Source organism: Morone saxatilis, unplaced genomic scaffold, assembly GCF_004916995.1.
Source record: "Morone saxatilis isolate NCDOM2014 unplaced genomic scaffold, NCSU_SB_2.0 Contig9, whole genome shotgun sequence".
In the NCBI taxonomy this organism is placed as follows: Eukaryota; Metazoa; Chordata; class Actinopteri; family Moronidae; genus Morone; species Morone saxatilis.
In genome coordinates this window covers 18,725,585-18,738,339 of record NW_023340268.1, presented here as the reverse complement: position 1 = coordinate 18,738,339, position 12,755 = coordinate 18,725,585, and the positions used below count along the sequence as shown (strand labels likewise).

At 41.7% G+C, this 12,755-nt stretch overlaps 2 protein-coding genes across 2 annotated transcripts in view; both read left to right on the top strand.

Annotated features, from left to right (window-relative positions):
- Window positions 1–408: 408 nt before the first annotated feature.
- Window positions 409–9,035, top strand: parp10 (poly(ADP-ribose) polymerase family member 10; the record flags this gene model as incomplete). Its single annotated transcript, XM_035681152.1, is given in 10 exon segments — window positions 409–584; window positions 997–1,233; window positions 1,333–1,563; window positions 1,661–2,688; window positions 2,824–3,036; window positions 4,884–5,007; window positions 5,080–6,075; window positions 6,657–6,790; window positions 6,868–7,042; window positions 7,125–9,035. Coding segments are annotated over 10 exon segments (3,612 nt in total). The 3' UTR covers window positions 7,424–9,035.
- A 324-nt stretch (window positions 9,036–9,359) lies between these two features.
- The window catches only part of cpsf1 (cleavage and polyadenylation specific factor 1), a 14,166-nt gene continuing 10,770 nt past the window's right edge, over window positions 9,360–12,755 (top strand). Inside the window, exons 1-12 of the mRNA XM_035681398.1 lie at window positions 9,360–9,514; window positions 10,100–10,265; window positions 10,361–10,388; window positions 10,495–10,628; window positions 10,724–10,804; window positions 10,919–11,070; window positions 11,175–11,321; window positions 11,429–11,568; window positions 11,680–11,790; window positions 11,889–11,982; window positions 12,065–12,152; window positions 12,336–12,485. Of these exons, the coding sequence (XP_035537291.1) occupies window positions 10,122–10,265; window positions 10,361–10,388; window positions 10,495–10,628; window positions 10,724–10,804; window positions 10,919–11,070; window positions 11,175–11,321; window positions 11,429–11,568; window positions 11,680–11,790; window positions 11,889–11,982; window positions 12,065–12,152; window positions 12,336–12,485 (1,269 nt within the window). The 5' untranslated portion in view covers window positions 9,360–9,514; window positions 10,100–10,121. The remainder of the gene's footprint in view (window positions 9,515–10,099; window positions 10,266–10,360; window positions 10,389–10,494; window positions 10,629–10,723; window positions 10,805–10,918; window positions 11,071–11,174; window positions 11,322–11,428; window positions 11,569–11,679; window positions 11,791–11,888; window positions 11,983–12,064; window positions 12,153–12,335; window positions 12,486–12,755) is intronic.

The window sequence follows — 12,755 nt, the reverse complement described above, 5'->3', positions numbered from 1 at the left end:
CCAAAGCTCAAGTTGACATATTTAATCTGCTCGCTTTGTCTGATCTTGTGTGATCAATGTTTCAAAACCCAAAGATGTTTAATTTACAGTGATATAACACAGAAACAAATAAACACATCTTTGCATTTCAAAAGCTGAAGCAAGCAAATGTTTGGAAGTTTTTGCTTTAAAAAAAGACTAAAAGACTCATATGGAGAGGCATTAAATAATAATATGGAGTCATTTAAATAATTTCCCCCTGGGATTAATAAAGTATTTCTGATCATTACCCAGCCTTACCCATCAGGCACAGGTGTTGTCTTCTGCAAAACTCGGGCTACACCTTTCACATAAAGCCAGGACGCTGTACACAAATAATTTGAACCACCTGGTATGGTACAGTAACCTCTATGTTTTTGTATTTTTCAGGATGCCGGTTGAACACCCTGAGGAAAGGACTGTGGAGGTGCTGGCGTTGCCCGCAGGAGTGGATGAGGAGTTGCTCTATCTGTACTTTGAGAATAAGCGCCGCTCTGGGGGAGGTCCACTCGTCTCTGTGGAGAAGAAGGGTGATGGTGCCGTACTGGTGTTTGAAGAGGCAGAAGGCAAGTGGCAACATAGAGTATATTTGTAAGCCTTTGACAATAGCCGCTTTCAAAATCTTTCATGTTCGTAATCCAAATTTCCTTAGAGACTTGGAGGTTTTTCTCGAAACTTAATAATTTGGCTGCTGTCTTATCCTCAGATCAATCAGAACTTAAATTGAGCAGTTGAAGGAGAAATGACGGCCTCCAATTACATAAAACACTCAAAAAAGTTCTCTCTACAATGACCCAGACATCAGATTAAAAGCTTTTAAACATCGTTACTTCCCTACTCCAGAAACACTAAAGTAGAAACAAAGCATTGCTGTGCTTAAAAGAAGATTGTAATTCAAGAATGGAAACTGCAATAATTAGTCATTAATATACAGTATGCTAATTGTACCTTTTATTTCTCCTCCGATCATTTTGACAGCTGCAGCCCAGGTTCTGTCTAAAGGACACCACGTTGTGCATAATGTGGAGCTGAGTGTGAGAAAGCCCGCCTCTAAGGACCGGTGTAGACTGCTGCTGCAGGGCATCAACCCCGACACCAGCATTGAGATGATAGAGCTCTATGTGGAGAACATGATGGACGTAAATGACTACACTCTCTATCCCTCACCGGGAAGAGATACAATCCTCATTCACCTCAGCCAGCCGCTCTCAAAAGGTGGATATTCAATGCATATATTTTCTTAAAAACATACTTTTGAAGTATTTCCAAATGATCCATGGCACTGATTTTATATGTTTTTTCTTTGTTTTGTAGATTTCCAAAACCTTAGTGCTAAAATCTCCAAGAGGAAACTTGATGGGGCCATGGTAACTCTTGAACAGATTGAGCAAACTGACTCCATCTTAGTGGAGAACCTGCACCCCGGCACCACTCCAGACCTGCTCACGTTGTACTTTGAGAACAAGGGAGGTGGGAATAATGAGGTGAAGGAGGTCACAATGCTTTCAGAGAGTACAGCCAAGGTCTCCTTTGTCAAATATGACTGTAAGTTCTGTATCATACAGCCTTTTAAACAATATGCTTGTTTCGTGGTAGTTTTCTTTATCAAACAAAATATGTCTGTCTGTGTTTCTTTCATCAGCTGTGGGCCCTGTCCTGGATCAGCCGCACAAACTGGAAGGTGCTGATCTTGTAGTGAAGCCATACTTTGACTTTCTTCAACCTACACAAAGTTTAACACCACAGTATTCTGGAGCTGGAAGCCAAGATATGGCTGAGAGAAACTCGGAGCATGTGAGTGATGTGCAGATGCAGACCAGTCCTCCCATGGTGGCCAGCACAAACAGCCAGTCCTCCTCTCTGACGGCCTCAGAGCCCGTTGCTGCCAGTGAAGCAGCAGAAGAGGCGGAAAAGGATGAAGTCATGGAGGCTCAATCAGAGGACGAAGATACACTATCGAGCCATATTGCGATCCCTGACCCAGTAAAACTTGCTTTGTTTCGACTCAGCAGCTTTGAAATAGACACTGTAAAGGCTCACCCGAATGTCACCATCCAAATCAAAGACAATGGTGTGCACATTGCAGGTGCTGACAGACAAACGTTTGAGCAGATAAAACACTCCACTTTGGACTATTTTGGCAAAATGGTTGAGAGTCATTTTGCCCTGGAGCCAGAAAAGGCCCAGTTGCTTGCGAGAAAAGATGTAAAAGCGCGACTACTGCAAGACATGAATCAAACTGGGTCACCTGTTACGTACGCCGTATCAGACTGTAACGTCGTGGTAACTTCCCTGTCCCAGAACTCGGCTAACCAGGCATGTAGCTTTTTAAAATCCCAGCTGTGTCGCTTCAGCATACCGGTGGACATGGAATATGTGGGCATATTTTATTGCAGAGAATGGTCTGAGTTCCTGCAGGCTCTGGGTTTCTCCTCTGTAGAAGTGTCAGAACAAGGAGGGAATATTGATGTGTTGACTCTGAAAGGGATGGAGACTGAGAAGGAGACTGCAATCCTGGAGTTTCTCTCCAAACCCATTGAAAGGGAGACGGTCTTATCGATGGAGCCAGGCATGCTGAAATACATCCAGATCCACTGTCATCAGCTGTTGGCGGACATGCACCAAGTGTCTATCTTTCCACTAGAAGCAGAGGACGTTTGTGGGTTAAAGGTACGTGGTGCATCTGTATCACATGTAGACTCTAGTGGTCTCTGTTACTGAAGATTGAAGTATCTGTTTTATTCATCAATTTTGAAATTTGTTGACTCATCAGATTGTTTTCTCTTTTCTGAACGTACCTCACAGATCCATGGTCCTGCTGTTGCTTGTCAAATGGCTGAGGAGCTGTTGCAAGGTGTGGTCTCCTCCATCTGCACCAGGACCATCACAGTGAACGCTCCAGGAGTGGCCCGGTTTTTCGTTGATAAGGAGTGCCAGAGCATCATGAAAGAGATGGAGACAAAGTTTCAGGTGTACATCAGCCCAAAGTACGTGCCCTGGGAACCACTACCAAACCAGGTAACGTAATGAGGGAACAATGCAAGACCTGTTTTCTTCTGTTTTCAAGCTACGATATGGAACTTCATTCTTCCACACTTCATCTCAGTTGCCCAATTATACTGGTTGTCATTCATCTTAATGAGCTATCTACACTGAAGCCTTAATTGGTATAGCATGAGGCACAGTTTACCAGCATATACAAAGCAGAAGTCTTGCCTGCTGGATGCTTTAGCTCCGCTGTACTTTTTCTTACTGCTGCTTTGTCGTCAGCCTAAGCCCAATGGACACACACATGAAAAAATAACATTTATGTTCACAAAAGCTCCAAAGGCCATAGAGATTTCAGGTTAATGGGACAGGATGAAGGCATTAATGCATATTAGAAGCAGACACAGATTAATATTGTGTTTTTCTTCCTGTTTATGATCATTAACTACATTACTGCTGGCCATTTTCCAAAGCATGCACATTTGTAAGATGGATGGATGCACTTTCTAACCCTCCAGTCACTGGTGTCAGTTAATACCTGTATGTTATGAGAATTTTCACTTCCTTTTTGCAACTGCTTTACCACACAATGAAAAGGTTAATTTGATAAAGTTGGTGTTAGGAATGTCTCGAGCTTGAGAAGAACGTTGGCAAACACTTTAATGGGAATAGTTTGACATTGCAGGGAATATGCGTGTTCACCTTGCTTAGAGAGTCACTGCGCCTGGCCAAGAAATAGCTCCAGCACATAACTCCGCATAAAACTATTGTTTGTTATTTTTACACTTTGGCATTTAACTAATTAAACAAAGGAGCTGTTTCCATTTGTTTCCTGTCTTTATGCTGAGCTAAGCTAATTGGCTGCTTGCTGCATATGGAACAGACAGATATAAGAATGATATTGAAAGAGCAAATGAGCATTTCTTTAAATGCCAAACTGTTCTGTTAATGTCACTGTATTGTTATATAAAGCCCAATTCTGCTCCTTTGCTTATTATAAGTTATTGCCCTCCGTGAGCGCCAACTGTTAAAAAGTCCTCTCTCATTTGAATAACAGCGTAACTGAAGGCACAAAATGAATAAAAAGGCAGCCAGCAGTTTTAATGAAATATCGCTGAGAGCATGTTTGACGAGCCATGTGGAGGCACTTCAATTTAAAAAAACAAGGTCATTCTGCCTCTCTTTCAAAAACACTTTGCTGAAGTGCACCAAAGATCATCACAATAACAAAAACATTTCATTATTGTCCACAAATGATTCTTTTGGTTGAAAACCACTGAAAGGGCCTTTTGTTCCATGCAACCTGTTTCGACTCCCTGATGAAGGATGGATTCTAAAATGCGTCAAGAGTTTGTTTTTAGGTCTAACTTGACCATGAACAGTTTAAAGAGAAGGCCTCAGAGTTTTCTTGTGAATTTTGTGTCCATGTGCATCCTTATCTAGAGAGCACCTCAAGCAAAGTCAATTTGAGTCCAAGAAACACCTTTTGGTTATATTAATCTCTTTCACGCCAGAATATTGCAACTTGATATTATTGTTATGGAAAGATAGAAATAAACCTCATGGAAAATGTTCAGCAATTGTGTGCAATTGTGCAGTATTCTTAATTGGTAGTTAATGGGCTTCATTATGCAAAATAGATAGGTTTCACGTTGTTCATGGTCACCATAGTTTCTCCTCCACGTTTGGAAAGCGAGCGATATTCACTTGGTTGCAATCTACAACTTCACCGCTAGATTCCACAAAATCCTGTCTTTACTGCATAGTTTTACAGTTATACTTATTGTAGTGCATGTAGAATCTGCTAATTAACATGAAAATGTTCTCTGCAGCAGAAATATTAGGTGTTCACAGAAACATTGTGTTTATTATTTCAGGACATTTTTGAAACTGCATGGACGATAATGTCCCACAACTTCCAGAGAGTGTCTTTGGATGATTCTGGACAGGAGTTAAAATCAGATTCAATGCAAACTGATCAGAATGGAGCTGCAGGCGGAGGTAATATATGTCTCTTCAGTCATTACTCAAATTTTCTGTGCAGTCTCAAACAATCTGTTTACCTCTTTGTAGGCCTTTTAGAGGAGGCAAAGAGAATTGTCTCAGCCATTGATGAAAGACTAGAAGAGGGTGTGTCCAATTCAGACCAACTGGATGACATGGATAACGTGGACCTGTACACAGATGAACCGACCAGCCTGACAGACCAGGACCCTGATTTGATAGTTGTTGATGCTTCCCAGCCCTCAGCTGAAGAGAACACTACGCTGAATGATGAAGCTCTGGGCCTTTCGAGCAATCTTGAAGAAGAGGCCCAACTGTCTCTAGCCATCCAGTACTCTATGGAGTCAAGTCATTGGTCCCTGGAGGATGAGGAGGAGCAGCTGCAAAAAGCCTTAGAGCTGTCCAAGAAAATGATTCAACATGAAGCACCCTCGAGTAGTACTGACAAGAGCCCCAAGGTGAATCGGCTGAAGAAGGGCAAGAATATTTCCTTACAAGACGCCATCAAGTCAGCCAACACCATACAGCTGTTTGTGTTTGCAGGATACAGTTGTGACCTGATTCGGGTGGACATAGCCTTTGGGAAGAAGGTCAACCAGAGACAGGTCGAGGAGAAACTGGAGCACAGGACTGTGAAGAACATGTCCGAGTACCACAGGAAGTGCCTGGAGGTGATCAAGAGGAAGCACGCAGTCGACATTCAAATTCAGGGCACCATAATCACTGTTTCTGGCTTCAAGGACTTTGTGACTGAAGCACTGTTGGATGTGAAGCTGCTGCTGGAGAAAATCTCCAATTCTGTATCTGACCAGGAAATCCTGAGAGTGGTCCAGTGGGTGCGTCATGACCCAGCCTCTTCAAACACGACTCCTTATACCCCCGATGCTACAGTATTCATCGAGAATGTTTGGAGGATGAAGATGAAGAAGATTGATATCTTGCTAGAGAATCAGCCCCACACCATAAACTTTGAGAAGATGCAAGAATACAACATAGCTTCGGGGAAATCTGTGAAAATCTCCAGGAAGTTGGTCGATTTAGGGGATCTGAATGAGGATGTACCAGGTAAAGGAAACGTATGTTTTCTGCACAATGGAACTAATGTGTATGGAGCCCAAACAGACGAGATGTAGTAAAATATCATCAGACAGATCAAAAATATAACTCAATGCTCCATTTTAGCCGGCATGCTAACGTTAATAAATAAGTGTAAATTTGAATCATTTTAGCGTTTTCTAATGCCGAGTTCACACTACAGCAAACAGTCACTCAGCCCTTGCAAATCAGCAATCGGCTGCTATGTATGAATTGTTCAAAGACAGTCCCAGAGCTTGCCAATGCCTCACAGACGCCTGGAAGATATCAAGCAGGCTAAATATCTAGTCACGTCAGGGAGCCATGGAACGAGCTACAGCCAAATCAAACTCCTGCTATCATCCGCAGTAGCTCTCCGACCTCAGTTGTTAGTGTTAGCTTGCTAGATGATTGATGATGACATTTTGTTCTACATTTATTAATGTATTGACCCAGATGATCATCTATTACTGCATTTTCTGTCAGTTTTGGGGCTCCGTGTCTATGTTGATAAATTATATAAATGATAGAAATAAGAGTATCCAATCAAAAATACAATCCTTTGTTAACAGAAGAGGAATACTCTCTTCTGTCGAACCTGCCTGAAGCAACCAAAGTCGACGAAGAGTCTGACGAATTTCAGAATGTGGTGAAGAACTTCTATGAGACCATACAGGAGTACCACAGCAAAATCAGAATCATACAGGTAAAAAAAAAAAAAGAGCTACGTATTTTGCAACAAATGATTTGGCGTGTCTGTAATAACACAGAGATTTTCCCCAGGTGGAGAAGCTGATGAATCGACTGCTGTACAATCAGTACAAGCTGAAGAAGGCCAGTGTGCTGCAGCGTGCCACGTATCCGCAAGTTGAACGCACTCTCTACCATGGGACAAGTGAGAAGAGCGTGAAAGAGATCTGCGTCCATGGGTTCAACAGAAGCTTCTGTGGAAAGAACGGTATGTTTTTGGTACCACTGTTCTTTTGTCCGTCTGTCTTTTCTTGGCTATCACTTTCTGACATGTTGGTTTCTCCACGCAGCCACCGTGTATGGTCAGGGGGTGTATTTTGCTGTCAACTCGGCGCTGTCAGTCCAGGATCAGTATTCACCCCCAAACGCAGACGGACACAAATTTATTTTTGTGTCAAAGGTTCTAACTGGAGACTACACTAAAGGCTGCCATTCCATGAAGACTGCCCCGCTGAAGGAGACCGGTGATATTCCCCTCAGATATGACAGTGTGACCGACGACATCACCAAGCCGTCAATGTTTGTCACCTTCAACGATACACAGGCTTTTCCCGAATATCTCATTACATGTCAGAGAATCCACCGCTGAGGGAAACGGATTACTCGTCAGATTATTACCATAAGATTTGGAAAAAAGGACTGCATTTGTTTTAATGTTTCTGCCATGATTTAAAAAAAGTGCATTTGATTTATAAAGGGCTAATGTGTTATAGTGTACAGTTGGTATTTTTACTTTCATCAGATACTTTGCTGAAGACTGTTTGATCAGTTGCTCTTCTTTCTCCAGTTTAGTCAGATCAAGAGAAACGCAAACAGCTGAGCCCAAAAAGATTATGTAACTTTAAACATGCCCTTTCAAGCACAATGAGGCTCATTGTGACGCGTCTTTAAATAGGTGGAACTCAGCAGTTTTTTGCATGACATTTCACTTGTAATAGTCAATTTGATGCACACTCTCACATTCTCCTTGCTTAAACTGGCAAGCCTCCAGCACATGTTGTATTTATAAAATCAACCATAAATATTCTGCTGCACATAGTTCTTGTTTTTCTTTAATACAGGTAATTGTATTATTGTGAGGCTAAATAATTACAAATTAAAACTGGCTAACTGTGATTACCAAAATTATAGACTGCCTGAAATTATAAGCTATAAATTATTATATATATGTCTTTGCTTTTGGGTTCAGGTATTTGAGTTTCCCTGAAGTAGCGCTGTACTGTCCAGGTTCTGGAGGTTTTTCTTACATAACAGAAAAGATGATTCCAACAGCAGCTCCTAAATGTAGTAACTACCTGGTATGTTAGAAAAGCAGCAGTTCCAGGTCCACTGCTCTATCATGAAGAAACTCTTATTGAAAAAGTGATCACCATGTACACAAAAAGAAGGTTGAAAATACACAGAATGATTCTTTATTGTAATGCAGTAAGTTTAAAGTATCAATGACCTATTATAAATGTTAAGCACTGTGCATCTATTACATCTATTGTGCACTCTAAAGGAATGTGTATTATTATTTTAATAAAACAAAATAACCTGTGAGTTAATCTTTGTGTGCTGTATGCAAAACATTCTAGATCTTGAGTGTCCTCTTTCAGTTCCCCTTACCTGCAGAATCTGTGTACATTATGATTGATTTGGGAGTCCTTTTTCAACAATTAGGTGCTTTGATCACAAATCTTTTGTGTTTTTTCATATCTGTTATATCTGTGCCCCAGAATGTGTTTACCAAAGATTGTTTTTGTAATTTCTGTTTTTATTTTATTGCAAAAACTGTAAATGTTTTTTGTTTTGTTTTAGAAAACAGTAAGGATTTACAGTCTGAAGAAAATCATTATTATTTTTTAGGAACAATAAAGCCTCTTAAAATCAGAAACTATTAGGTGTTTTTTTCAGAACTTTGGTGAGCTTCTTTAAATTTGATTGCGTGTCTGTTATATTCTCTGTCACATTTTCTAAAATGTCAACTACCAATGTGTTTGTTTTCTCTATATTACATTTTCAAAGTATAATTTGACTGTAAATGTAAAGCTGTATTTGGCTTGTTGTTTCGCTATTGTGATTTAATTTAATTACAATTTGCAATACTTTTTTTTTTCCCATCTCCAGCTATGTATTTTCTATATAAGAAAGTTAATGTTGCATTGTTATCAAGGTTGCCTAAAATGTAGCTTTGGACCATTAAACTGCATCACACTCGAGTTGTTAGAACTGCAACTAATTCTTAGAGGGATTGTAACAGAACAGTGAAATGAATCATTTTAAAGAGTCATTTCTGTTTATTTTGTCCTGTTAATGTGCAGCAGATAACCTGAAACTAAACTGAACCTGCAGTTTTTCTTATGAAGACTTTTGCTTTGAAAAATGGAATAAACCTGAGGCTGTTACGATACTGGAGACCGGAGTATTTTCTCCTTTGCTTTCCAACTTCTGGAATACATGTTCTGTCAGGAGCTTGGACTGTGGGGGGCAGCAACACACCGCGGAGCAGCTGGTATGCCGGAAAAAGAAAAGACGAAGAAGACCGGAGCGCTCACAACACAACGACAACCAGCCACCGCTAGCTTACCTGGCTATCGGATAGCTAGCTTAAGTTAGTAACCCACAAAATATGACACCTTAAACGTAAACAGAAGAAGGAACAATAAAGCAACAGACTCTCATAGCGTGTTTGATATAGGTACGTTGACAAGTTTAATTCAGGATTTACAAAAGCATGCCAAAGAACTGTAGTCAGGCGCTGTGCCATGCCCGCTAACGTGCTAGCTACAACATTAGCGCGCTGCTACCGGTACCTGGAGCTAACTGTGAGAGACACTGGTTATAACAACATGACTGAGTGGCTACTGCCTCTTACATGTCTCATTGAATCCACGTTAGCTATCAGAGGGGGACTGTATTTAGCCAGCTAGCTGCCACAGATAAACGTTACGAGCTCGCGTTTGTTTATCAAATATATGTGTTTATCAAATATATGTGTTTATCAAATATATGTGTTTACATCAGTGGCACGAATTCATGCTGCAACTGGCTGGAGTAAATAGGCACCGCTAAACATAATGTAATCTGTCAGCCTGTGAGGTTACTAGAGTGATACATTTGACCCTTAGTGCAGTAACAGTACGTGGCTATGATTTAACGTTCAACTTTCTCTGAAGGCTGGAGAGCTTCGTTTAGACTTGCAGAGTAAATCTTTGGTTTATTGTACGAAGTGGCTCTCAAAGTGATGTGAAGCGACGCTGACTGCAATGTTCTCGCCTGTCAGATGCTGAGGGCTCCCTTCCAGGATGTATGCTGTGTACAGACAAGCACACACTCCCACTGCAGTGGAGTTTTCTGTCTACTGCAACTTTATATCCAGCAAGGAGAAGAATTTGGTTGTTGCTGGAACGTCTCAACTCTTTGTCTATAGGATTATCCACGATGTGGAGGTAACTACACGTCTCCACTTGGCTTGTCTCATTGTGTCACATTTTGGAATACAATCTGTATGCTGTTACGTGTAACATGTATGTCATTATTTCAGAGTTCATCAAAAGCGGACAAGTCTTCAGGTATGTCTAGATGTCATACTCAAAGCACACATTTTACCCTTCATGAATGATATAAACTTAGATGAGTGCGTTGTGCATCCGACTTCACTCTTTCCTCCTCTTTTAGATTCCAAATCTCGTAAGGAGAAGCTGGAGCAGGTGGCGTCCTTTTCTCTCTTTGGGAATGTTATGTCCATGGCCAGTGTGCAGCTTGTGGGAGCCAACAGGGATGCACTGCTCCTCAGTTTCAAAGATGCTAAGGTATCATTGTCTGAGCTCTGAACTGCCTAGCTTCATTCTTTAACTGCCTAAAATAGTTTTTGACTGACCTCCGGGTGTGTTTGTTCTCTCCACAGTTGTCTGTAGTGGAGTACGATCCGGGGACACACGACCTCAAGACGCTGTCTCTTCATTACTTTGAGGAGCCAGAGCTCAGAGTAAGTAGAAACAAGTACACAGTGAATGTGCGAAAGCAGTGTGAATTGTAGCAAATATTGACATGCACAGTTTAATGAATTGTTGACTCATTTGCACTCTTTTTACATTTTCAGGATGGTTTTGTACAGAATGTACATATTCCACTTGTCCGTGTAGATCCAGAGAATCGCTGTGCTGTAATGCTTGTTTATGGCACCCAGCTTGTGGTGTTGCCGTTCAGGAAGGACACTCTAACTGATGAACAGGAGGGTGGAGTTGGAGAAGGGTACGCCTGCAGTCGCTCTGCTTTTATCTAACCATGTCTGACATGAATAGATGTTGTTTTATGATTGCTACCTCTAATCATCTATCGCCTTATCTCATCTGCAGGCCTAAATCCAGCTTCCTACCCAGCTACATCATTGACGTCCGCGAGCTGGACGAAAAGCTGCTGAACATCATCGACATGAAGTTCCTCCACGGCTACTATGAGCCCACGTTGCTTATCCTGTTTGAGCCCAACCAGACATGGCCTGGGTCAGTCCATATTATACTCTACAGCAACCACTGTTTTTTACTTCTTGTTTCCAAGCATGGCAGGTTTGATTGAATGTTTAACTTATGTTGTGGGACTACTCTGCCAGGCGCGTGGCCGTGCGACAGGACACTTGCAGCATCGTTGCCATCTCCCTCAACATAATGCAGAAGGTTCATCCTGTCATCTGGTCTCTCAGCAATCTACCTTTTGACTGTACGCAGGTCATGGCTGTTCCCAAGCCAATCGGTGAGCTCAGTGAATTGAACGATGTGGTCGCTAAAGGTCCCAGTTCACCATTAAGATGATGTCTGTGAGGAAGTGTTGTAACCTCTTTGATCACATATCAAATCTTTCTAGGGGGTGTGGTGGTTTTCGCTGTGAATTCATTGCTGTATCTGAACCAGAGTGTTCCACCGTATGGAGTTTCTCTCAATTCTCAAACAAATGGGACCACAGCCTTCCCTCTTCGTAAGCATTATCACCTGAAAACACTTTTCATATGTGCACTGTGCATACCATTTGTTATTCTGCCATGCTCATCACTGGATAACGTGTTTCGGTTAAAGGTGTACAGGATGAAGTGAAGATCACACTAGACTGTTCCCAGTCTGACTTTATTGCCTATGACAAGATGGTCATCTCTTTGAAGGGAGGAGAAATGTGAGTCATCTTAACTACTGTCAGCATGTACGAAGCAATGGCAGCAGTTTATGATTCTTCACTGACTGTTGTTGTCTTGCAGTTACGTGTTGACCCTCATAACGGACGGCATGAGAAGCGTCCGGGCTTTCCACTTTGACAAAGCTGCTGCCAGCGTCCTGACAACCTGTGTAAGAAATGACCAGAAATAGATTAGCAGGGAGATAAAACATCAACAAGCCCACAGCACGATTCTTATATCTGACTGACCTTTTAGGGTATAAAGTAAACACTGACTATGTCTGTCAGCTTTTAGAGGATTTAGAGCGGACAGTCTGCTGTCTGATGTCTCACTCTGGGCTTTCCTCCTTCAGATGGTAACCATGGAGCCTGGCTACCTTTTCCTGGGCTCCCGCCTCGGAAACTCACTGCTCCTGAAGTACACAGAGAAACTCCAGGAGAAGCTCCAGGAGACGCTACCAGAGGAGGGCAAAGAAAGGCAGGAGAAAGAGAAAGATAAACCCGTAAGTTTGTGATTGCTTAAAATGTTTTGGAACTCCACTGACATTTTTATTTTCACTTGCTTTATTGTTGAGTAGTCAGTTTTGATAATGTCAGCTTGTCCTCAAAATAGCCTATACACTAAACCACCATTAGGAAGAAACTGAACCCTGAATTGCTCCCGATGCTGTGCATCTGTGTGTGAATGTGTGTGAATGTGTTTCTGTTCGATGGGCTTTGCCATCGTTGACTGAATGTGTGTGAAAGGGCAAATGTGGCACGTAGTGTAAAAG